The sequence below is a fragment of the Talpa occidentalis genome, unplaced genomic scaffold (genome assembly GCF_014898055.3).
Source record: "Talpa occidentalis isolate TD23 unplaced genomic scaffold, MPIMG_talOcc4v2.1 talOcc4.10, whole genome shotgun sequence".
NCBI classification, from domain to species: Eukaryota; Metazoa; Chordata; class Mammalia; order Eulipotyphla; family Talpidae; genus Talpa; species Talpa occidentalis.
Window position 1 is genome coordinate 74361611 of NW_023600993.1, and position 25789 is coordinate 74387399.

Here is a 25789-nt window from a genome sequence, read left to right on the forward strand (position 1 = left end):
ATGTATGTTATATTTTAGATTTGAAAACTCTATATATGCTTTGGTATTGTCACAAATTATATTTCTATAAATGCATTTTTTTACTTGACTTTCTGCTTCATTATTGGGAAGAAGGTGCTGCATACTTCTTCCTTGACAAAAAGCTATTATAGTATAAGTAGCAATCACAGCAAGTCACTTAATGAAGACTATATACCAGGCATTGTGCTATGTGTTATGCTTACATTTCTCACTTAATCTTTACAATGGCTCTACAAGGTGTCTGTTTTTATCTCCATTTAATATATGAAGACTCTGAACTGAAAAATCAGGGTAGCTAATTAAAAGGGTCATACATACATACATACATACTTACTTACTTACACTCCACAATTTAGATTAAATCTACATCTGTCCAGTTGCTATTATCTAAAAGGACATGGATTATTAAAAAAAAAGTGCAGATGATAATATCTGAAAAATACACAGTCAAGACGCTTTAATGATACACTCTCCATCCGTAACAGAATCTTACACTTCTGTTAGTTATAAATTGGGGAAAAATAAACTGCCAACAATAAGGGAACAGTTAAATAAATTACAATACATTAACTCAAAGGAATATTTAACATCATTAAATAGTAATTGTAAGAAAGTTTAATTACACAAGAGCACCCCGAGGATATAGCATTTATTACGAACATGAATTCTCTATTATATTTACTATGATCTATTGTATATAAACATAAGTAAATAGGTTTAAATAATAGAAGCAAATGCAAATACCAAATGTTGATAGTAACTATCATTGGGCATTAAGATAATGGAGAATTTTTGTTCTTTTTTCTTCTGTGTATTCACTTGGAAGTGATTTGTATGCAAGGCTTAGAATCTGATAATTAAAAATAATTACCTTAAATTTAAAAATTGTCAAGTTATAAAATAATAACAGAAAAAAAATAAGTTTCAAAAAGCTATCACTTTTGATTACATATGTATTTAGGGAGATTTAAAAGAACATTGACTTAGATGAACTGATATGTACTAAGTCTATATAAAATTTGGTTGTAAGCTGTATATCTGTCTTGTGGGTAGTGTTGCTCCTATGTCCATAATATATATATAAGGTTTATCTTCCTCAACATAATAAATACATTTTAAATATTTCAGTTTCTCATAATGATACATAGTAACGAATATAATATATTGAAGACCCAAATGAGTTTTAAATAAAGCTCAAAATTTGTAAAATCATGGAGTTGTATGTATACGAGTAGGTGTTTTTTTTTCATAAACAATATTTACTAATGCTCTTTCTATGACTAATATGGAAAAGCAATTTTTTTCCTTGTAGTATTGATTTCAACAACCAAACTTGGTACAAAGTCTTCATGGATAATTAGTAAACTAATTGATGAAACTATTAGAATAAAGGCACTTTCTAAAAATAGGTGACTCAAACAAACAAGAGAACCAGGAAGCCCACCAAAGCAGGCACAGGAGAGCCAAAGGAACAGAAGTGATACCAATCAAGAAGGACCTTATAAGAAAGAGTGAGCAAAGTATCCTGCCCCCACCTTGCCCCCCAAACCGCCCCACCATGTGAAATGACTATGCTGTGCCTCCCCTGCCTGCTGAGTTCACAGGCTCTTTGCGTGCCTCTATCTAGAAGTCGCAAAATTCAAAGGCTTCTCACTTAGTCTTCACTAGATCCACAAAATGTGACAAATGTATTTCAGGTAAGGCCTAAGCCTCATCTCCTAAACCTTGTCTAATGGTCCAGAGAGGACTCTGGGACCGTGGGTAGAAGGTAGAGGTGGACAGAGGTCTGTGGGGTTGGAGCACAATTGTCTTTTTCAGGTTTTCCTTCAAATATCCTTAACCAGTAATGAAATACATTTTAAAAACCACTGTTAGGAAACATATCCAAAAACCTGAAAATAGATTAAAGAGAGTTGTCAGTGAATGGTTGGGCTTAATTTACTATTTAATGGACTATTTTACAACTCTTAAGTGTAAAGGAGTCTTGTTCAGTAGAGATGCAAATTATTCCTCTTCAATGAAATGGATAATCCTAAAGATTACAATTGATGGGACTGTAAGATATTCACCAATTTTGAATCTAACTCAGAAATCTCATTTTCATATCTCTTGTGAAATTGTCATTTATATCTAGATGTCCAAGTGGTCTATAGATTAAAAAAAACCCTCATTAATTAAATTGTTAAATGCAATCATTGATTATGTGTTTATGTTATATTTTATGTCATACTTTCAGCCTTTTGAATATTACTCTTTAACATCACAAAAGTCCAGATTGAGAGATAACCTACAAAATAATTGGTTAGAGTACTCTAACCTGTTAAGACAAAAATTGACTGAAGAAATGTTACAGATTAAAGGAGAGATGGGTAGAGGGACACAATAGCTAAAGAAAAACAGTATTTCAGTATTGAATCCTGGACCAGATATTTTAACACAAGGGAAATTAGTGGGATAATTATTAATGTCGATTTGGAGAGGTGTTGTGGTTCAGTGAGTGGGGTCCTTGGGTTACTTCTAAGAAAAAAGTAGGGTCCTTGCGTTACCTCTAAGAAAAATTTCATCAGAGCTCCCCTTTCAGTGGCTTGCATTGAGTTTTGCTAGGAAAGTTTCCCCATGAGGCAGAGACATTTAGTTATAGTCAAAAGGGCAGATTTATTATAAAAAGGGAAGGGAAGTAATTGCACAGACACAAGTGGGCAGAAAGAACTGCCTCTGAAAGGCACAGGTCTGTTAAAAATTAGGCCTGTATAGATATAGGCAGACAGTCTTTGGAGGAGAGCTGACTCTATTGCTTTGCAAAGGGAGAAGTTTGGTGAAGAGAAACACCTGCATCGTCCCAGGCAGGCAGGAGAGCTGTTGAATCTTGCCAGTGCAGAAATTGCACTGACAAGAATTTGTGGAATTGTTAACTTCTGTTAAATTATTTCTAGGGATGAGGCTTAAGGATTGTTTTCTATATTTGGTTTGACTAGGTAAATCTGGACAGACAGGTGACTCTTTTACAATGGTCCTGAATCTCTACATCCCCACCTGGTCTGTAGCTCTGTCTGTACCTTCGGATACTTTACTTTTCTACATGGCTTGATTAACAAATACGTTAACCATTTCTACCCCTACCTCCAGCTTCTGGCCTTACGTGAGGCAGTTTTTGCTTTTGTGATGCTTCCTTCCCAATTTTTTTAATCTTAGCCTCTATCAGTAACGTTTTCTAATCCATAGTCAGACAGTTATCCATTGCACCACTGTTCCAACAGTTAGTAACATTTTATTAAAATATACAGATTAGGGGCCTCCCCTGGTGGTGCAGGCGGTTGAGCCCAGCACTGTGAAGCTGTCTGCAACCTCTGCAATGCAGGTTCAATCCCCACTTGCTGGGGAGATACCCACATGGTATGGCAGACCTCTCCTGTCTTGCCTGCTGCTCCCCTCAGCAGTGTATTTCATCAGTCTGCCTGTTCTGTTCCCTGCTCTGTCTCTGGTGAATCCTCTCACCCTTCCACACATCTGGCCTGTGCCACAGTTCTTGTATGCATGAATAAATAAAAATCTTTTCAAAAAAATGTACATTAAAAAAAAGGAGTCAGAACTATTTGTTGTGCCAGAGTTCTATAAAAAATAAAATAAAATAAAATATAAAGATTAGATCAATGTTGATTCCCAATGTTAACTTCTGAATATTGTGATTATGCAATAGAATTGTTTTTAGGAACGCATATTCACTAAAGTTATTCAAAGTTTAAGCTAAAGATAACATTATAAATAAGTACAAAGTTAGAGAACTAATGAACTCATGTAATCAAGATCCTTGTAACATCAGTAAAAACACTTTGATTTAACACTTTATAGTTGAAAATTTATTTTCCTTCTAAGATATGGCTCATTTCTTATAGGTGCTCATGGTGTAATTTTTATTTTCTAAATGAAACTTGAAAAGATTCAGCAGTGGCTTTGCTACTACCTGATGCTACTTTTCACTACAGAAACTGAATATGTTTCCAGTCCTTCCTTGGAAACAACCAAGAGGGCTGTGAGAGAGACAATGGAGGACTGACAGTGGGTTTTGGGGAATGGAAGGCTGGGGGTGGGAGTCAATATACATAATGGTAGGTCATTGATTGACCATTTGTCTCCTATTTCTCTCCATTGTTTATCAACTTGCATTTTTTTTTTTTTTCACTGAATAGTACAATTCAGGCAGAAAGAACCGCTTGGGCAGAAGCAAATATGTCTCTAAGATCCAAGTCAATTTTGGAAAGATTTTGGAAGAACAATTAAAGTAATTAAAGTACTCTAACACAATTTTCTGTGAACTCAAGAAAACTATAAAATGACAAGACCAAGGGTGAGAAATGAAAAAGTGTGGCGAGAAGAGAGAGAAACAGGAAATGACTAAACAAATAGGTAGACCCTGAATCCATTGGTGTCCAGTGCTTCATTGTTATACACACGCAAGAACTATAATCTGCTTTTCAACCACTCTAGCTCTCAACCGGGCCACTTGTATTGCGCAAGGAATTGACAGTTCTGTCCCTGTTAATAAAGACTCTAAAATAGCTTAGCATTGTGTTTTGACACAAAAAATTCACTGTGGAGTTAAAACCAGTTTGTTAGGAATGCAGCAAACTATAAAAATCTAAAAGGTTTTTAAATATTAATAGCACTTGAATGATTTTCTCCCAGATGGCCACACAGCTGACTAAGTTCCCTCCTAGAACCCTCTGCTGTTTATCCTCTAAATGTCCCCAATATAAAACAGTTTAAATCTTTTGTTGCTGCCATTAAACTTGATCTACTGTGGGACAACATAATTAAGTGTCAGTGCCTGAATGTATAGAGTGAGGAGTGGATAGAATAATCTAGGATGTATGTCACTAATAATTCAGTTTATGGCTCAGTAATAATGGGATTCCTGATTATTAGCATCATGACTGGCACAGATCTTCTTAGTGAGAAGCCCAGGTATATGTCCCTGCCAGGTAGAACTGGCATTGATAGTGTCAAAGCCTAACTCTGCCCAACTTTTCTATTCCATGAATCTATTAAAAGTCTATGTCACCCTCACAGTACAATTTCATTATGAAGTCAAGTAGAGAGGAACGGTGGTGTGATTTGAAATATTTGATGTTCTGTGCTTATTCTTATAAAAGTTGTGAAAATTTTGTCTACTCAAATGTAATTCACAGAAGAATTACTTTCCTGATGTTAAGGTTTTCTAGCAGTGCTGGAAGGCAAGCCCAGTAGGCTAGGTTACTTGCATAAACAATGAGAGAGATGAAGAGACAGGAGGTAAAGAGAAAGACTTGAAGGAAGAGATACAAGGGGAGGTACCCTGATTAGGTGCAGTGGTCTTGAATTGCAAATCCAGGATGCTATGTGGGCTTTCTGGGCAGGGAAACCACTAGGAACGAGGGGGGACTTGGGGAAAGAGGCTTGGGGGAGACATGTAGAAATAGAAGACATGTGTGTGAGAGACACATGGGGAGGCTGACATTGGCAGCCTTTATCTTGATTTGTAATTTGATTTAGCAACTTTTGTCCCAGACTCACCTATCCCTTTTTTGCCCCTTTCTTATATTTCTCAGTGAGAAGGTGCCTCAGACTTGCAGCAAGTTTTGGGGCTTCAGTGGCCCTGTTTTCTGCATTTGCCCACAGGCTGGATGGGTAATTTTGGATGTATTATTGGGATATTATTTTATCTACCCTCTTTATGTGCACTGATTCTATTAAAGATCCTTTGCACAAAGATCCTGCTTTTGTTTTTATGTGGTAGATGGTTAGACCCTATTTTAGAGTCTGCATCCCATTTAGGGGATCCCTGGGCGCCCCTTGGCAGTAATAGAGACTAATAGAAATGAGGGAGAATGAGAAAGCCAGGAGGGAATGGGTACAGGATGAGGGGCAGAAAGACAGGGAAGAATGAGAAAGAAGGGAAAGAATAGGAAAGAGAAGGAATAGCTTAAGAACAAGGAGAGGGGGCCTCCCCAGTGGCGCAGCGGTTGAGCGCTGGGCTGCAAAGCTGCCTGCAGCCTCTGCAGCGCCAGTTCGATCCCCAGCCACCAGCGAGGGTCCCACATAGCGCACAGACCTCTCCAGCTGTGCCCGCTGCTCCCCTCAGCAGTGTATTTCGTCAGTCTGCCTGTTCTGTTCCCTGCTCTGGTTCTGGTGAATTCTCTCACCCTGACTGTACCCAGTGCTTGTATAAATAAATAAATCTTTAAAAAAAAAAAAGAAAGAACAAGGAGAGGGGGAAATGGGATATGAAGAAGATGAGGTTGTTTTATGACTTAAATTCTTCATGAATCAGGCAAAATTTTATTTCCAAAATGGAAATATCCCATTTTCATGTACAGCTTTTGGGCCAGTACTTTAATTTCCCTAGACATGCGCAGAAGGGAGGCACCAATACTTACCTTATTCATAGTCCTTTTTTTTTTTTTTTCCTGTTTTCACAGCCAGTAAAAGTATTTCTGATTGGCAGAATAATTTTTTTTCTTTAGATAGATGGTTTAGCTTATGCCCTGCCTGCCCAGGATCCATTTTTCTGTGTAAGGTAAATTTGCATATGACCATTCTGATCCTTTCTGTTTTGATCATTTCATAGTTTATAGCCCAGAGAGCTATCTTAGTTCAAGTTTACAGGGGTGACTGGCTGGGGGTATAGTACAGTGCTGGTTTTTGGTCTACTTCTTTTTTTTTCTTTTAATTTTATTTTTATATTCCCCATACAATTGCAACCCCCTTATTTTGACCCTAAACTCTCCTTTCCCCACCCCCTCCATAGTGTGTCTCTGGTTCGTAGTTGTTTATTGATTTTGATTTTTTCTTTCTTATAGTTATTATTTTTCCTGGTCCCTTATTTAGGTTTTCTAGATTACTGCTATGAGTGAGACCATTCAGTGTTTTTTTCTTTCTGGCTTATTTCACTGGTCTACTTCTTGACTTCATCTTAGCTGAGTCAAACATTTTTATATACCATCATGACTTTCCCTTCAAATACCACAGGATCCTTAGTTTTTCTGCCTCAGGATTTTCTCTGTAGTCTGGGACACATACTAAATCTGTGCAAGCCCAAGCCACAAATTCGCATGTGTGGGTATTTCTTGAAACTGTTGGGAGATGTAAGTTTTATGTAAATATCCCCACCTCCTGTTCTTTCTGTTCTTTGTGGGAACAGTTGTGAGGGACATTTTATACTGTTGCTCAGAGAATTCCCAATGGACGTGAGCCCCAATTTTGAACAGTTTTCTTTCCTTTGCAATCTCTCTCCTCACTTTTATTTTCTAGGGTTTGTTTTCCAAATAAACTACCTGCACCTGTGATGTGTTCTAAATCTATGTATTCTTGACACTGACTTCTGAGGTTTTGTTAACTGGAAGAGTTAGCCAGGGCTAGCCAGTTCTTAAAGACAGTGCCTGTCTGGCCCAGGAACTCGCTTTTCATATGCAAACCAGCCAACCCAGATTCTGTACTTAATCAGCTCCTCTATCTGGCTCTTACACTCCAGGAAACAACATTCTTTTGCTCTAATCATTCCAGAGTCAGATGCAACCCAAGTAGAAATTGCAAGAGAGTGGTCCTCAGGAAAAGGGGGGATTCCATGTTCCCTGTCCCACCCAGGGAAGGGTAGAGGGAGGAGAGGCTGGAGAGAAGACTAGGAAAAGGAAGGAAGGACACAGAGGAAGGAAAGAAGACCTGGGAGAGGCCCATGAAGCATAGAGACACGTAAAGAAGCTGTGCCTGCTTCTCAGCTTTGGACCTGAACCGGGGACTTGAGGGACTTGAAACAGACATGGGTGAGAGACTGTGAGGAGTTTAACAACAGCAGCTTTTATCTTGATTTTTATTTTGCTCTTTTCCTTCTAGACTGCTCTGGCCCCTTCTGCCCCTTCCCTATAGGTCCCCACCACAAGGTGCTTTAGACTTGTGGCAAGCTTTTGGGCCAGCCCTGTTTGGTCGGGCATTGACCCAAGAGAGGCCAGGAAACTTCAGGTGTGTTGTATATAAACCACTTTATCTAGTCTTTCCTTTCTCTTCTCTGTACTACATAATAATTAGATTAAATTTCCTTTCCATTAAAGGTTTTACATATTGGAGTATGTTTTGTTTTGATGAGGCTGATGGCAGAACCCATTTATAGCATGTAGGTTTCGGGTTCTGGGTTGCCCCCATACTACCCTAAAAACATGTCCTTGTACTCCAGAGTCCACTATAGTCATTCAAACTAGCCAACCATAGTCTGTTTACCTTACCTTGTCTTGCCTTTCCTGTGGAAACCATCCAAAAAAGCTCTGGCTTGAGCTTCCCCATCTCCCTTTCTGCCACCTGAGTGATTCTGATGCTTCCCTCAGTGGCCCTGGGAGGCCTAGTTTCCCACCTCCTTGTTGGGAACTGTGAGTAACAGACCATCTTTATAATGGTAATGCTCTCCTGATCTGTTGACATTATATGCCTGAATAAAATCAAACCTACATTTTAAAAAAACCCAAAATTCTTCCCTCAGTTTCTGCTGCAGGGGAATCCAAATAAAGACTGATTATTACTCATAAATCTTTCTTAAATTAATGCATGAAAAAGTAACCCTGTAGAGGGAATTATACAGAGGAGGAAGGAAAAGAACATCCAATTAAATACCTCTACAAATAGGTCTAAAAATGGGAGTTGATCATGGAGCTTATCTGCTGTGTCACTCAGGGACATGATAGTCTCGCAGCACCTACTTCTTTAAGAAGTATCCTTTCTTCCCTTCAGATATCTGGGAGAATCATGAACTATAAGAAGGTTGCAATAGAAGATGCCAGAGGAGATAATGAGACAATATTCATTTAAGAAAATCTACTTAAAATGAGAAACACATACTGTCCTTGGTAGAGAATAGAATCCCGTTTTTATTTTTAAACTGAGAGTATATTATCGTTATATTTTAAATATATTTGACAAGAGGATAAAAAATGAAGTCAACACAAGTGAAAAAGAAAGAAGGAAGTGGTACATATTTGAGCCTCTCTGTGGGAATAGAGGCCATTTTTCATCTGAGGCCCCAGGGTATCTGTTAGTGCACTGGGAGAGGTAATTCATTAAATGAACCTAAGGTTAATGCACCTTCAAAAGAGAGCAATTTATCTCTTCCTCTTCAATAGGATCAGGCCAGGAGGTTCTATAGTTGGAAAAATGTTATCCTGGTGAGATACCCCTGTAATGATCTTGGGTCCCCTGAATTTTATCTTTCTCATTCACTACAGCCATATGACTAATGCACCCGACCGATGGAAGGACCCTTTACTTTCTCCTCAAAGTTTGAGCATTTAAGTTCTTTCTTGCACACCAGGAAATGTTTATATTCTGCTTTATATATGAGTCTCCATATCACAGCCTGTCCAAAGTCCAGTCAGGGAGGCATCAAAAGGAAGGATATACCAGTTTAAATGAATTGAAAACTACTTAGGAATGGTAATAGCCTATTATAGAATAAAGTCAATAATAGCAGTTACAATGTTATTATAAAATCTGCTGAGTGAACCAAGAGAAGCTTGAGGAGATAAACAAAGCCATAAGTTAAATTTTTCCTACTGTATTTCACAAATTGCTGTTTCTACAGCTCAGAAAAAAAAATGTTTTATTGATTCAGTTTTCCTCTATATGCAGATATAATACATGTATACAGAGACACATACATAAAGTTACATATACACATATACAGAGAAACATGAATACATATACTTTTCTTCCTCCCAGTTGACCCTGGTGCTTTCAAATCACATGGTTCCTGTCTTTTTTCTTTAAGAAATAAATGTTTGATTGGAAGGGAAACAGAAGTGTATAAAAAACAACAATAACAATAACATATGATAGGTTCTGTAAACATAAATATTATATAAAAAGCTATGAAGGGAGGAGAACAAATAATTTACCTCTTAAGTAAGGCACATTAAAGATGAAGTCCAAAAGGCTCAGCCATCTTTTCTCACCTGGGTGTACATTAAAATCTCCTCTGGATCTTTAAAAAATTACTATGCTTGGTTCCTGCCTCTAAGACTTAGCTTCAGCCAGTCTAGGGTGTGCCCTTGTCATTTGTTTAGAACACTGCTCTATCCAACACCTAGAATAATGCTTGCTTGGCACATGGGCATTGTAGATGTTTGCTGACTGAATGTATCTGTCCCTGAACATTGGGGAAAAGACTTGATGGAGGGCAAGGAACTGTTTTTAGACATGCACACTTGGCGGGGGTGGGGGGGGGAATCAAGGTTACTTGTGTGCCTGGAAAGGGAAGTGTTGTTCTTGGCTGTGTCCTCAGGTAAGTTCCATGTGAGGACACTGCGGCATAGTTTAGGGGAAAACTCTCCTCCCCTCCCCTCTATTTTTAAAAAATATTTCTTTTTTTTTTTAATTTTCATGTAGAACTGGGGTGCAGGCCAGAGGTATGGGTGGTGAGAGGATTCACTGGAGACAGAGTGGGGAGCAGAACAGGCAGATCTAATGAAATACACTGCTGAGGGGAGCAGCAGGCGAGACAGGAGAGGTCTGCTATGCCATATGTGGGTTAGCTCCTTGGCTGGGAATCGAATTCAGGCCATAGCAGTGATAGCACTGAGACTTAACCCCTAGGCCACCAGGGAGTCCCCTCTGCTCTATTGCTAAGAGTAAAGGCAAAGACTGCCACTGTTGTTACAGAGCAGAAGAAGAATGACTCATTCTTCCCAAAGTCAAATGTTAAGGGAAAAATATTTCAAAAAATGCACATATGCACATACCTCCTCACGCATGCATCTATGTAGAGTTTTATCCCATCAGTCACTATGGAATATGTTATGCTGTAATAACAAATAACTTCAAGTCTCACTGGCACCACAACCCAAAAGTAGATTTTTCTTACAAGATTCCTGTTCAATACCATTTAACAGAAGTGCTTGTTCACAGTAGCCACTCAGGGACTCAGGCTGAGGGAGGACCAAAGTTGATCCCATTTTTCATTGTCATCTTTGTTTTTCCTTACTATAATCAGCTTTTGAAAACCATCACTGAATTCTTCTACCACTCTATTGTTACTTATTTTTTATTGAGTTTACAACACTGGATATGATTCAGCAGCATATGTTCATAGCTTTTGAGATGCATATCACATTTTATTTAGTTTTATTTTTAATCATTTTATGAAAATGGGAAATTGTGAATCAGGTCTTAGTTCTTAAAACTTCCACCAAGAAATAAATTATATCACTTCTGCTCATATTTAATTGGTCAAATCAAATCATGTGAACATTGCTGAACCTCAAATGAATAGGAAAGTAAAAATTCATATTGCTAGATGATATGAAGCTAGATTTATTTGATAAATAACACTGATGTCTATGACATTTACCAATAAAGAAAGGTGAAATTTAATTTCCTTTGGAATAACTTTAGCTAAATTCTGGTTTATTGTCTAGGGCTAAATGCAGTTCCAAAAAAGCAAAAAAAAAAAAACATACTCTTAGCATTTAGCAGAAAAACAAATCATGAATTGTCACTAGTTTTGCTACATGTATTTCAAGGTCAAAAAACTCATATTCCTTTAGGAACAGTGTCTTATAAATAAAGTCATTGTCACAGATGACAGCTCATTTAAAGAATCACACACCAGCCACAGAGAGTTTTCATCACCTGAATCTCACCGAGTAATAAATATTTCGCAATGCACTTGAGGCATCATCTCATGACCTGGGCTTACAATGAGAGAAGCGTATCGCCGAAAAGCATGAAGAGAAGAATGTGAGCTTTCACACAAAGTGAGCGGTGAGGCTACATCCAAAAAAATAGTCTGGCTTTGTTGGAAACTGCCATACAAAACAGAAGGCTTTTGCAAGATCCTGAAATCTAAATCCCACCGAAATCAGTTGATCCTAATAGGTTAACATGCTAACCATGCTACATGAGTCTGAATAAACAGGGGTTCAAATATATACCTTTTGGGGGCCTTCCTGGTGGCAGAAGGGGTTAAGCACTGCATTATGAAGCAATCCTCAGACTCTGCAGCAGGAGTTCGATCCCCGACCTGCCAGGGAACAACCCTCATGGCTTAGTAGACTTCTCCTGTGTCGCCCACTGCTCCCCTCAGCAGTGTATTTCAGTCAATCTGCCTGTTCTGTTCCCCATTCTGTCTCTGGTGAATCCTCTCATCTCCTGCATCGCTGGCCTGTACATGCATGCATAAATAAATCTTAAATATATATATATATATATATATACCTTTTTGGATATTTTCTATATTATTATTATTATTATTTGAGCACGAAGTAGATGTTTTCCATTTTGGTCTGCTTTACTATTTTTTTTTTTTAACATTGATTCTTTTCAGTATGAGGTAGGGTGGGATACGTTTTGATATAGAGTCACTATGGAGTTTGATAAAGAGGTCATTCCTTCCTTTAACTTAATGTTTAGAGTGCCTAGGGGTGACCTCTGCTCTCTCTAGAATAAAAATATCCAAAAAGGTATATATTTGAACCCCTGTTTATTCAGACTCACATAGCATGGTTAGCATGTTAACCTATTAGGATCAACTGATTTGGATGGGATTTAGATTTCAGTATCTTGCAAAAGACCTTCTGTTTTTTGTCTAGAGAGCTTAGTTGAATCAGACTGGGGTAGCTCATTCAACAAAGTGAAGACTTTATGCAAAAATGTGTCCAAAATCCAATCAAAACCTCAGTTCTATTACTGAATTTTCTTTTCCTTGACATGCTGAGTTTTATAAAAATCCTATTGAGCTTTTGAAAGCATCCATTATAATAGTGCTGTGGGCTTTGGTGGGATGAGAGTCTAGGGTAATTAAGGTAATTAGAAGAATCAAAAGGAAAGGGGGAAAGTTTTTTTTTCAATCTCCCTTGTGATACAATAATAAAAATACAAACCAAATATTGAACAACCAATTTCTGAAAACACAGAACAAACTGCTTACTCATGGGTAATTATGAAACAAATGAACAAATTTCAGGCTCAGAGATTATGGTAAACCCTTAAAGGAGAAATGTAATTAATGATGATGGATAAAAATGCTAAGTATTTGTAAAAATAATTACAACATGTCTGTCTCCAGAGGTCTCAGTTTTTAATGCTCCTTTTCAGAAACATCATCAGAGATTAATCAAAAGCACTAAAGGAATGTATGGCTAATTCCTTCCCCAACTAGACTGAATGTCCTGTAAGGGCTGCTGGTTATCATTGTGATTCACTATATGGTCCATTTGAAATGTTCCCAAATAGAATGTTGTGGTGAGTAGAACGGTCTCATTGTTTAATAGCAATAAATGCAAGCTATGCACAAATACTTATTTCTCCCTGACCAATTCTAGTTCATCCACAACAGATCTATTAGTCGAGGATTTATTTAAACTATTTAAAAGATGATTCAGACTGCGAGTCTCTTCTACTTTTTTGGTAAGTTTGAGTGCTTTATTGCCTCTGGCATAAAGCATGTTTTAATCTGCCTAATTATAAGTATTACAGAATTCACCATTGGAAAAGATCTCGTATCATCAGATATTGCCCAGAGAGGCAATATTGGAAAGTCACATACTACAGGATTCAAAACCTAGTGCACTGGACCCCAAAGCAGCTTTCCGCCAGCTCATTTAGTTCTAAAGTAGGGGTCTCATTTATCCATGGCTCTAGCTCCTTTGGCAGTCTTGTGTAACTCTGAACACTTCATATAGTAATGTTTTCAAGTGAATAAAATGAAATACATAGGATTACAAAAGAAACTAGTTATATTGAATGTACTTCTGAAAATAAAAATATATATTTTAAATGTTTGTGAAATAGTAATATGCAGGTATTAGTGAATAACATATAACAAAATCCAATTGACCTCTTAATATCTAAGGTAATTTTGGAGCTATGATAACTATAAATGAAATTTTTGAGATACCTCTAACAAGTGCAACATGATGTGAAAATATTTGTGATTTTTATGCGTGGCCAAGTTTCTGGCACTGCTGTGACTTTTGGGATTTGAGGCCTACATGCATCATGAAAAACAAACTAACCTTCAGCTAGAAATTAGTGAATAATAAAGATAATTTGGTTTCCTCTTGCATTTCATACATCTCTGATTTCTAAGCCTGGGTCCTAGACTACCAAACCCTGGTAAATCATTCACACATTTGCCATTTTGGATATGTGGGCACACTGCCACCAACAAATACTTATTTATCACCTCCCATTCACTTGTTGTTTTACTAAGACCAGAAGAAATACAGTGCATAGTTCCTTTTCTGGGAAGATTAACATTTAATTAGGAAGACAAGATCCACATATGTTGAGATTTTAAAATATTCTGTAAAAGAAGAAAGGAGAGTTCAGATCACCGGAGAGCATAGTTGTCTAGAATCTGATAATTGAAGAGTAAGTGCAAAAATACAAATGCATAGAGCGTGTATGCATTAGTCTGTGTTTGCTGGCTGTGTCTGCAGCAACTATAGTGGAGGAAGGAAAGAACAAATGGCACTAGAAACTTGTACATTTGGATAAAGAATCATATACACAAAGCAGTCCCTGAAAAATTGTGAAAAAATATATCACCAAGGCATAGACCAAATAGAAAAAGTTCCAGGGGGCTGCAGATAAAAAGGTGCTTTCACTCAATGCTTAGCACAAAGGGAGATCTCTGGGCAAAGACTTAATTGTTCTTGGTTTATGTTCATTTTCTATCCATCTGCAAAAACACACATACACTCCAGTCTTTTGCTGATACAAATAGTTCCAAGTTTCATTCCTAGTCTGGCAAACAAGGAGTCATTTCTTGTGAGTGAGTGATATATGATACCACATTCCTAAACTTTTTCTCCAACAAATTTCCAACAGAAGTTGAATGGCCACTTTGAAACTTAATGGTAAATGGTGGAAACTCATTTCCTTCTTGTATTGGTGTCAGAACAAGACTCATTTAGCAAACAACAGATTGTCGATGCTGAACAAAACATGAGAATGGCATCTGGTCCATAGTTTAGAAACTGAGATTTCTTTTGCCTCTACTGAAAATGTTCAATAATAAAAGGGAGGGAGGACCTAGGTAATTTTCACATTGTTATCTGGATATCTGAATTATTGCATTTATAAGTAAATTACATAGTAAATTTAATAATAGGCAGTAGGTATATGAAACTGACTTCTTTTAAACAATTCCTAAGCTAATAATGACTGTACTAGCCAGGAATATGACATAATTGCCTTGAAACCTAATCTGATCCACTTTAGTCCAGATAAATGATACAGCATGTTGCTTAAATGAAATCAACACTTGTTACACAGTCAGGAAACTGTAATTTAAGGCTAAATGTTGTGAATTCTTTGAAGAAAGTCTATTTGGACATCATGGAAAGAGTCAACATATACATTTTAAGGAAACAAAGAAAATAATTCAAAATAATGATTTATTATCATGGACCATAAGCTTAAACTTTTAAAAGCAGATGAAGACTAACTTTTTCTCCTCAAATCAGGAGTCTGTGTTTATAACCTTCTTATCAGAAACTCATACATTCATCAAGTTGACAAATGTTTATGGGCAGTCACTAGATGCTTGGTAGTAGGGAGGTTACAAAGATGAATAGGCAAAACCTATGTTCTCAAGGATCTTGTAGAACAATAACAAGATAAGACATACAAATAATCAACCAAGTGTCAAGCTCCACATAGTAAAAGAACACTTCTTTGACTCTGCTCCCCCTGTATTTAGTAGCCTGTTAAAGCACCGATCATATTATGAGTCAATATGTTTGAATGTCTGTCTCTTCCCTACAACATCGGCTCCTATCATTTCGTCTCCAGTGTCTACCATATGAGTGGTAGGTATGTTTCAAACATACATTGAGTGGATGGACAGGGTTGTTTGAAATTAATATTATCAGGAACTATTCACAGGTCAGTTGGATTTTGAAGCTGCTTGAGAAAGAATATTTTCCAGGCCTCCCTGGTGGCACAAGGGGTTAAGATGCAGCCTGTGAAGCTGTCCACAGCCTCTAAAGCATGAGTTTGATCCCTGGCCAGGGAGCTACCCAGATGGCACAGCAGACCTCTCCTGTCTCACTCGCTGCTCCCCTCAGCAGTATATTTCAGTAGATCTGCCTGTTCTATTCTCCACTCTGTCTCTGGTGAATCCTCTCACCCCCCACACCTCTGGCCTGTACCCCAGTTCTTATATGCATAAATAAATAAATCTTTAAAAATAAAAGAGGGCCTCCCTGGTGGCGCAAGGGATTAAGCACCACACTACGAAGCAATCTGCAGCCTCTGCAGCACAAGTTCCATCCCCTGCCAGGGAGCCACCCACATGGTGCCACAGACCTCTCTTGTCTAGCCCTCTGCTCCACTCAGCAGTGTATTTCAGTCAGTCTGTCTGTTCTGTTCCCGATTCTGTCTCTGGTGAATCCTCTTACCTCCCGCACCTCTGGCCTGTGCCCCAGTTCTTATATGCATGAATAAATAAATCTTGAAAAAAAAAAAAGCACATAAAACAGAGGTAGCAAGCAAGACCAAATCAGTATTACAAAAAGTTAAACATGCATTGCAAATAATTTTTTTTAAGATGAAAGGGGATTGTAAATGATAAAGCAAAAGAGTTCAAGGGTGAGTGGGAACACCACTAATCTGTTAACCTGGAGGACTAACATGAAGTGATTAGTTTCAATCATCCCAATGGATAGCAGGTAGTTTTGCTTTCTGTCCTCATCATTTTCACATAAAATATTTTTTTTTCCCAAAAAGGATAATTTTACTTTAGCATATACTGGAATTTTGGGAGTTTGGAGAAAAATAATCCAAAAAAAAATCTGATGTGATACAGTAAATGAGATCCAATTTTCAATTGCTGAGGAATGAAAGTGTAGAATTACTGTGATTCCCAATGAAAACAAGTCCCAATTTCACTGTTTCTTTTTAATTTCCATTTAGCTATCTCAATTGGTGTTAGTCTATTTTGAGGTACTGGGATCTGGGCACCCTTGCCACATTGTCAAATCAAGTGAAAAAAAAAAAAAAAAACAAGAAAAGCATCTGTAATGGCAGGAAGGAGCACAGGGCAGGTTTTCTGATCCAGCAGACTGGGTAAAGGAGAAGAGAGTCCTGGAGCCCTCAGTGGCTTTTGCAGGCTTTTATTGGGATTTACCAGGTACACAGCAGGCAGGGGTGCTGGGGGGCCAGGAGGCTGGCAGGCCTCCCAGCCCCCAGCAAGTCTTTACTCTTTCTGGACTCTCTGGCCTTCTCTCGCGTTCTCTCTCGTGGTTCTGCTTCTGCTTCTCTCTCTGATTCTCTGCTTCTCTCAGCTTCTGCTGGCGTCCCCATGATGCTGCCCTTAAAAGCCCAGTCTTACTCAGGGGAATCCCATCTACCTATGCCCACAACCTACTCCAGGTGCCCGCCATCAGGCATGCATTCAGGACCTCAGATCTGTCATCTATCCTAATGACGGGAGGGCAGAAAAGCCTGACACTTTTACCTTACCTGACAGCATCTTTATGGACATTGGTTGGCATGAGATGGGCGGTGACAATGTAGTTTGTACAAAAGTAGTTAAAATTTTTATGACAATTACAAGTAAAACTTCTCATTGAGAAAAAAAAAATAATTCATTTACTTTGTGGCCCATGATGATACTTTATTTTGCACCCGTTGCTCCATATACTTGCCTGCACACTTTAATGGAAGTTACTCCAGTGACAATACAGGCATGGTTATATAGCCTTACAGTTGACACTTCTAAAATAAAGCACTGATTTAAATCTCCCTCCATGTCAGGTTCTGAGTGACTGACTGAATGAGTGAATAAATGAATGTTATATGAATAAATGAATTTTATACTACACAAACCCAAATGTCTCTAGTTTTTCCCAAACCAAAACAGAAAGTTTCCTAAAATCTTGATGTAAAGAAAGGGTTAGAAGAACACACCTGCATGTCTCTAAATTATAAATAATGCTACTTTGCTCTAAGTGCCAGGAAAGATAAATTTCTGTGCTCGTTGATATAAATTATTCTTCCCTCATTATGGTCTAATGAGCCAAGATTAGGGAAACCTGGATTCAGGATCTTCTGCTCCAGGAAATCAATTAAGTTCTGTGTACCATAGCTTATGACCTTGCTTAGCTGGTTTCCTGACCCATATACTTTACATATTTCCCACCACCTCTTTGCACAGCTACAAGATTGTAAATTTAAGATACAATTCCACAATCACTTACACTGGAAATCAGAGTCAGCATTGTACTTTCTGGTAGCTTTATCACTCAAACACTCATTTGGTTTTATTACTCATACTTTGCCCTCTTATCCCCAACTAAATGAATTTTTAGTTTTGCTACTGTAGGAAGACATTTATAAAATGGAAGAATAGCTGAAGCAAAACAGAGCAGAAGTGTTAGAAGTTAGATGCTAAATCTTGTTTAGATTATTCATTTTAAGGATCTGTTCTGCTACTCTACAAATATGGTTTTAGGTTTTTATCCTGCTCAACTTTATGGCAGAGCAGATGTAGAGTCAGTATTCCAGAAGTATGCTATGGGCCACCTCTTTTGAAATAAGTTATGTTTTTCATAGAAATAAGCGACTTTCAAGAAAAGGAGATTTATCTTAAGCAGAACATTTACTGGATTTTGGAAATCACAACCTCAAGGGAGGCAAATAACCTTTTTCAAGAACATAATTAACTGCAAATGCAGAGGCCTATCATTTCCAAGAGGAGGCATATTTATTTAGCTCCCATTTATGGAGCTATAGGAATCATTCTGGTACTGTTATAAAGGCAAAGTCAAGGGATAGACATGGTGAGATATATGAAAATTTAATATGGTGGTAATAGGAATGTTTCAAAGACTAGAATGTGAAAATTTATGACATCAGAAAGCATTTCTAGAACGTACTAACATATGGTACACTATGTACATTAATACAAGTATGCTATTCAAAACCAACCAAAAAGTTCTAACTTGTTAGTCTCTGAATTAGAAAAGAGAGTATCTAACATAACATAGATTCATGAGGAAAAAAAAAGGCTTTAAATATCCATTCTTTAACATATAAGTTACAAGGATAGATATGCTACTCCAATACACTGTTATTAGTACTTAGCAGAGTGCAGTACTTTGGATAAACATTGTAGTATTATCAATCTGGATTAAGAAATTCCAGCGCCCCAGGTCCAACATTTTGTATTTTTATGTGGATTAATAGGCATCATTAGAAATAAACTATTAATTGCATTATATATAATTACAATAAAAAATCGCCCAAATGAACAATGAGAACATGGATAACATGTTCTATCAAATTAATGGCACTACCATATATGAAATAATTATAATGTCAATACAGGAACTTACAAAATGCTTATGACCTGGCTAATGAAAACTCACAACACAAAATTGCATTTACAACATGATGACTGTAACCAGGAAAAACATACCACTTTTTTTTTTCTATTTGATGATGCTATTCATTTTGATGTATTGACTTAATAACAACTATATGTAGCTAGTGGAACATACGTTATTCAATCAAACCTTATTATTATATTTTTTTTTTCTGATTTCAAGTCATGATTTACTTCTTTACAAACACAAACATGATACTTGGTCTTAATAGAAAGATGACATCAGATACACCCAGAAAATGTTCAGCATTGGGACAGCTTCCAGTTCAGCGCACACACACCAAAAAAAAAAAAAAGTAAGTTTTTAGGACAGGAAAGCAAGAAGAAATACTATCTTACATTTTGGTGCAGCAGGAACACCTGTTTGAATATTTTGCTTGAATGAAGTCCATTAAGTGTAAAACTTTAATACTTGTCTTGGGCACTGACCCTAGTGTTTGCTCTAAATGACATTTCATACATGTCTTTGCCTAGTGTACTTAACAATATGTACAGAATTTTAAATGTGATGCTTTGAGTATAAATTTGGTTTGATACGTGATATAGACTATTCAAAGTTGTATATTTTAAATCAAGGAAATGTTTTGTGAACTATTTCTACTGAAGAATGTATTTAAATTAAAATAATTAAAAATAAACAACATGAAGCAGTGATCTGTTAACTGGACAGGTCAGTTATCTGAACCATGTGCATAAGGCACCGCCAGAGCTCAGAAGCACACGATTTAAGAACCATTTGGTAAGGAAGAAGGTGACGTCAAGGTTAGAGATGGCACTAACTATGCAATGAGTTCACAAAGGCGCTGTGTGCCCTATTCTAACGGGAAACCCCATTACGCCATAATAGACCTTCCTTTTTTGTAGCTGAATTCCAAGTCTCCGATGATCCAAAAATGCCAGGACGGCAGGTGTCAAATGCATTGGGTGTGAACTGCACTTTGAACTTGCCCATCCCTTTTTCTGTTAAATCTCTTCACGTAGCTGCTGCTGCTCCTCAGCAGTCCATCTCCCGGTCGAAGGCGGCCTCTCAGGACCTGGAGTAGAGAGGTCGGGAGCTGCCGTCTCTTATGGTAGATGTGCCCCATCACGATGTACCTGCTGCCGGGTTTCAGCTCCGGGCACGGGCGGCCGCAGGCGGCGGCGTCCAGGGCCAGCAGGTGGACGCGGAGGAAGAAGCCATCGGGGCGACGTACAGGCGGCTCATCTTGTACAGCCCGTCCCGGGCAGCAGCAGCGTCACCAGGCGGACGCCCGCGCCCAGCGTGTCCACGTCGTGCACGATCCCGTTCACGGCGAACTCGCTGGCGCAGTAGGCCTCGCGCTCGTCCAGGTCCGCCCCGCAGGCGCACGCGCAGGGCTCGGCGCCGGGGCCCGCGTTCCTCCGCGGAGGCCCGAGGCGCGGCGCGTCGGGCGCGGGCCCCGGGGGCGGTGCGGCGGCGCGCGGCCGGTTCTATTATTATATTTTTTAAAGATTTATTTATTTATTTATATAAGCACTGGGTATAGTCAGAAGCGCAGGAAGGTGAGAGAATTCACCAGAGCCAGAGCAGGAAACAGAATAGGCAGACTGACGAAATACACTGCTGAGGGGAGCAGCGAGCATGGCAGGAGAGGTCTGCCACATCATGTGGGACCCTCGCCAGCCAACCAGTATCGAACCTGCACTGTAGAGGCTGTGGACAGCTTCACAGCCCAGCGCTCAACAGCTGCACCACCAGGGGAGGCCCTCAAACCTTATGTTTTTAATAAAATATTAAACCAGCCTACTTTCATATGTTCACATTTAATTGACTCCTTAAATACATCATGAGTTAAACAATCAAACTCCAGTCTTATTGAATTATAATTTTCAGGGCCTCCCTGGTGGCGCAGCGGTTGAGTGCTGGGTTGCGAAGCTGCCCGCGGCCTCTGCGGCGCCGGTTCGATCCCCGGCTGCTCCCCGGCCACCAGAGGAGGCTTCCACATGGTGCACAGACCTCTCCTGCCGCCCGCTGCTCCCCTCAGCAGTGTACTTCGGTCCTTCTGCCTGCTCTGCTCCCTGCTCTGACTCTGGTGAATTCTCTCACCCTCCGCGCTTCTGACTGTACCCAGTGCTTGCATAAAATAAAATAAATCAATCTTTAAAAAAAAAAAAGAAATATAATTTTCATGTAATAGGGTATAAAGTTAAGGCATATAACACAATGATTTGATGTATGTATATATTGGGAAATAATTACCACTCTAAGTTTTGTTAATATTTATTATTTCACAGTTACAAATATATTTTTCTTTATGAGAACTTTCAAGATATAGTCTCTTATTTATTTATTTGTTTGTTTATTTATTTGTTTGTTTGTTTATTTATTTTTTTGTTTGTTTATTTATTTATTTATTTATACAAGCACTGGGTACAGTCAGGAGCACACGAGGGTGAGAGAATTCACCAGAACCAGAGCGGGGAGCAGAGCAGGCAGAAGGACAGAAGTACACTGCTGAGGGGAGCAGCGGGCGGCAGGAGAGGTCTGCGCGCCATGCGGGACCCTCCTCCAGTGGCTTGGGAGCAGCTGGGGATTGAACAGGCGCTGCAGAGGCTGCGGGCAGCTTCGCAACCCAGCGCTCAACCGCTGTGCCACCGGGGAGGCCCTCTTAGTTATTTTTAAATATACAACACAATATTGCTAATTGTAGGCATAATGCTGTGCATTATAACTCAAATATTTATTTATCATATAACTAGAAGTTTGTAACTTATGACCAATGAATGAGGTGGTCAAAAAAATTAAACTCGTTATAAATATACATGAGTCTTACAGTTAATGCAATTTTGAAGAAAAATATTCCTTAAATAAATGCTCAAAAGCTCATACAATTCTCACAAATAGTCATACCAAATCTGTCAATAATCAGTGCTACTATTCTTGGATTTATAGCTAAGGGTGTTTTGTACTCAATGGAAACAGGTATGTCTACATGTTTATTGATTATATGGAACCAGTGGTAACTATAGCTCCCAGCTGAACCTTGGGAAAACATACTAAGGTTTTGCATACTTGGAAGAAAAGCAACACATCCCACTGGAGAGTTAGTCAACACTGTTCTTTCCCTCCTGGTGCAGCCAGTGAGCTCCAACAGGGGTGTTTTTACACTGGTATCATTCATTTGTAGAGGTAATCAATCTAACTGGTTTGTCCCTCCTTATTGTCTGTCTGCAGGGGTTGCTCAACATATCCATGATTCCTGTGCTCCATTCACTTCCACAATAATCTTGAACAGTGTGGATAAAGCTTTCTCCTGATGGGAGTAAAGGCCAAAGAGGAGCAAGGCCAAAGACAGTGTTGGTACTGGGGGTGCATGGAGAGGAGCACAGATCTTAGAGTAGAACCGATGATGCCCTGAACATACTTTTACCCTAGTATAGAAAAAACATATAAAATGATTATTGTACAGCAGTATGACTGGGTCTATGACCAGGAGGAGCATATATCTAGACCTGATTTGAGAAGCATACCAGATAATTTTTTAGAGGAGACACAAACTGGTTAAGCTAAGTAATTAGGTACAGGGAGATAGATATTCCAGGAGAGAATAAAGCATGTGTAACTTCCTGGTGACATGATAAATCATGGTATGTTTGAGGAACTCGAAAATACAGTGAACGACAGATGAATTAATTTCTAAAATTCTAAAGTACTGTGTATTATAATATCACTTTTATATTTATCCCTGGTTTACCAGACAGAAGTTTAAATTCTGCAGTATAATCTGCCTGGATACACAAATCTTACAGCTACCTTGGACCAAAACCCATCTAAATTTTTACTAATTCATTCATTCACCATAGGTTCAAAACAAAACAAAACAAAACAAAAAATTTCCAGGATCCCTGTAGTCAACAGCCGTTTTAGCATTTTATTTGGTTTCAGTAAACCACACCCTATCTGGTAATCTTTAGTATCCAGTAATAATAAAATGCAAGAAAGTCCAGGTGTCTTTGAAGAACAACCTGGCAGTATTTAGCAAATATTACCTAGCTACCAGAATCCCTTCAAGAGTCAAGTAGGTACACTCCAGGCTGTTTTAGAAAAGAGGCCCTAAAACACCCCGTTTTGTTGATGAGCAGAGAGGAGTCCTTTATGCAGGGTAAAAAATCTGGAGTTGAGCGAAAAATAGTTTGAGTGCCAGCTGATAGCATCTGGTGATTTGTGAAAGTTGGGCTCAGGTGCAGGCACTCCTCCTGGGTGCAGAGGGCATTGGTTCCATGCAGCTTGTCGCTAGGCAACCCAGGGAGACTTTAGGGTAATTTATTAGATTATCTTGTTTGTCTTGCACAGGTACATTGTTTTGTATTTGTCAATTAAAAAAAATTAAGGTGCCATAAAATATGCAGTTAATGGCAATTGCATAAATTTTAAGTGCACAAACTGGTATATTTCTATATATGTTTATATCAGGGTCACCATCATATTAATCAAGGAGAGAATGAAACAGAAGACAAGATAGTTGGGAAAGATGAGGCAGGATAAAAGTAAGGTGGAAGCGGACATGGTGTTACTGATTAAATACTACCTGTTCAGAGACAAACACGATTGTCTAATAAACTACCATTTTGATTCTGTTTTCTCATTCATTCTCTTCAGCTGTTCAGCTTTCCATAAGCGAGAAGGTGACAGGGCCACCAGACTGTAGTCACTATCTGTTACTACAAGGCAGAAAAAAGTCATGGAAAAGTGGACTCACACAGAGGTACTGCTTTCAATACTGAGTGTTGCAATTCTAGAAACATTCTAGCAAATTGGAAGCTTGGCTTTCTCTAGTGGTCATTTGCTTTTGTTTTTGTTTTTAAAGGTTTATTTATGCATACAAGAACTGGGGTACAGGCTAGAGGTGCAGGGGAAAGGGGGAGAGCATTCACCAGAGACAGTGGGGAACAGAACAGGCAGATTGACTGAAATACACTGCTGAGAGGAGCAGCGGGCGAGTCAGGAGAGGTCTGCTGCGCCATGTGGGTAACTCCCTGGCCAGAGATCGAACTCATGCTGCAATGACTGCGGAGAGCTTCATAGAATGCATATTAACCCCTTGTGCCACCAGGGAGGCCCTCTAGTGGTCATTTGTCACTTTTCATTTAACCATGTACATTTTCCCTTCTCAAACTATACCTTCCCAACTTTTATGACTGGATGTCATGTAGTCCCCCTTACTCTGCTATGTGGGATTTGTAGAACATTTGTTGGCTCCTCCTGGACACTGAAACTGGTGCAAGTTAGGCAGAAATTCAAGTAGAATTATCAGAGCACACTTTCATGTTTGATATAGATTTTACAAGAGAGAAGGCGTCTTCTTCCTGAGATCTCGAGCACTATAGCAGCAACTTACAGTAGTGGTTAAATGCATGGGTGCTAGAGCCAAACTGGCTAATCAAGTCCAGTTTTATTCTTTATGATTTGTGTCCTTGGGCAAATTACATAGAATCATAGAGTGGTTGTGATGATTAAATGAGATAATGCCTGTGAAATGTGTAGAAGAATGTCAAGCCCACTAATGGAATGGTAGCCATTACCATGGTTAATTTAGGCTGGATTGGTGTAGGCATCTTTGCTGTCAATTGAAAAGCATCTGCTTGGGACATCAGGGAGCACAATGTCAAGTGAAGGAAAGAGAGAAAGAACTAAAGGACCTGATAATATCATTCAATTCCTGGGTCCAGCCAGGAAGTCACAATTGCTGCTTGGGTTTTGAAGTTATCTGAGGGACTACATTTATTCTCATATTTTTCTTACACTAAATGGAATTATGTTCTTGGCATTCTAGTGGCATGAGTTCTAATTTGTGCACCCACACGGGGATGTCACAACTATAGCGCAGAACTTCAACCAAAGCTTCCTTTTCACTTGTGGTTCAAAGCAAGGAAAATACATGTCTGTCTTTCTCATTACACCAGGAAATGATGGGCTGCTAGGGAGACTAAAGGACAGAAACCCCGTTCTATCTTTAATTTCTAGAATCTTACATAATAGTTGTGACTGCAGTTTGCTCCAGGGTGCCACAAATTAATTAATTAATTAATTAATTTTGATCAAAAGTTACTGAGTTGAAGAAATAGGAACAAGAGAAAAAAAAATTACTGTGCTGCTGGTTCTGTTCATTCTTTCTATAACAAGGATATAAATTGTAGAGGTGGATTAATTTTACTTATTTACCAGCAAATGTCACCTTCATTAGTGAAACCCTGAACATACAGTGAGGCAGATTACTATGAAGATAGAAAAATGCAGAGTTCAAGCTCACATTTCCTGTCAGGATATGATCTAAAATAAATTTAGATTCAGTGTGAATGAATAAGTCAAAGACAAGCTTTCAGCAGCAGCTCTGACATGCGTTA

The 25789-nt window shown here is 38.6% G+C and overlaps 2 protein-coding genes across 6 annotated transcripts in view; both read right to left on the reverse strand.

Moving 5' to 3' along the window:
• The window catches only part of MACROD2 (mono-ADP ribosylhydrolase 2), a 1913210-nt gene that overhangs the window by 808362 nt on the left and 1079059 nt on the right, over nt 1–25789 (reverse strand). The window lies entirely within an intron of this gene.
• LOC119232389 (UPF0450 protein C17orf58-like) lies at nt 19560–20668 on the reverse strand. The gene is given in 2 exon segments (XM_037494401.2): nt 19560–20612; nt 20615–20668. Coding segments are annotated over 2 exon segments (291 nt in total). The 5' UTR covers nt 20631–20668; the 3' UTR covers nt 19560–20337.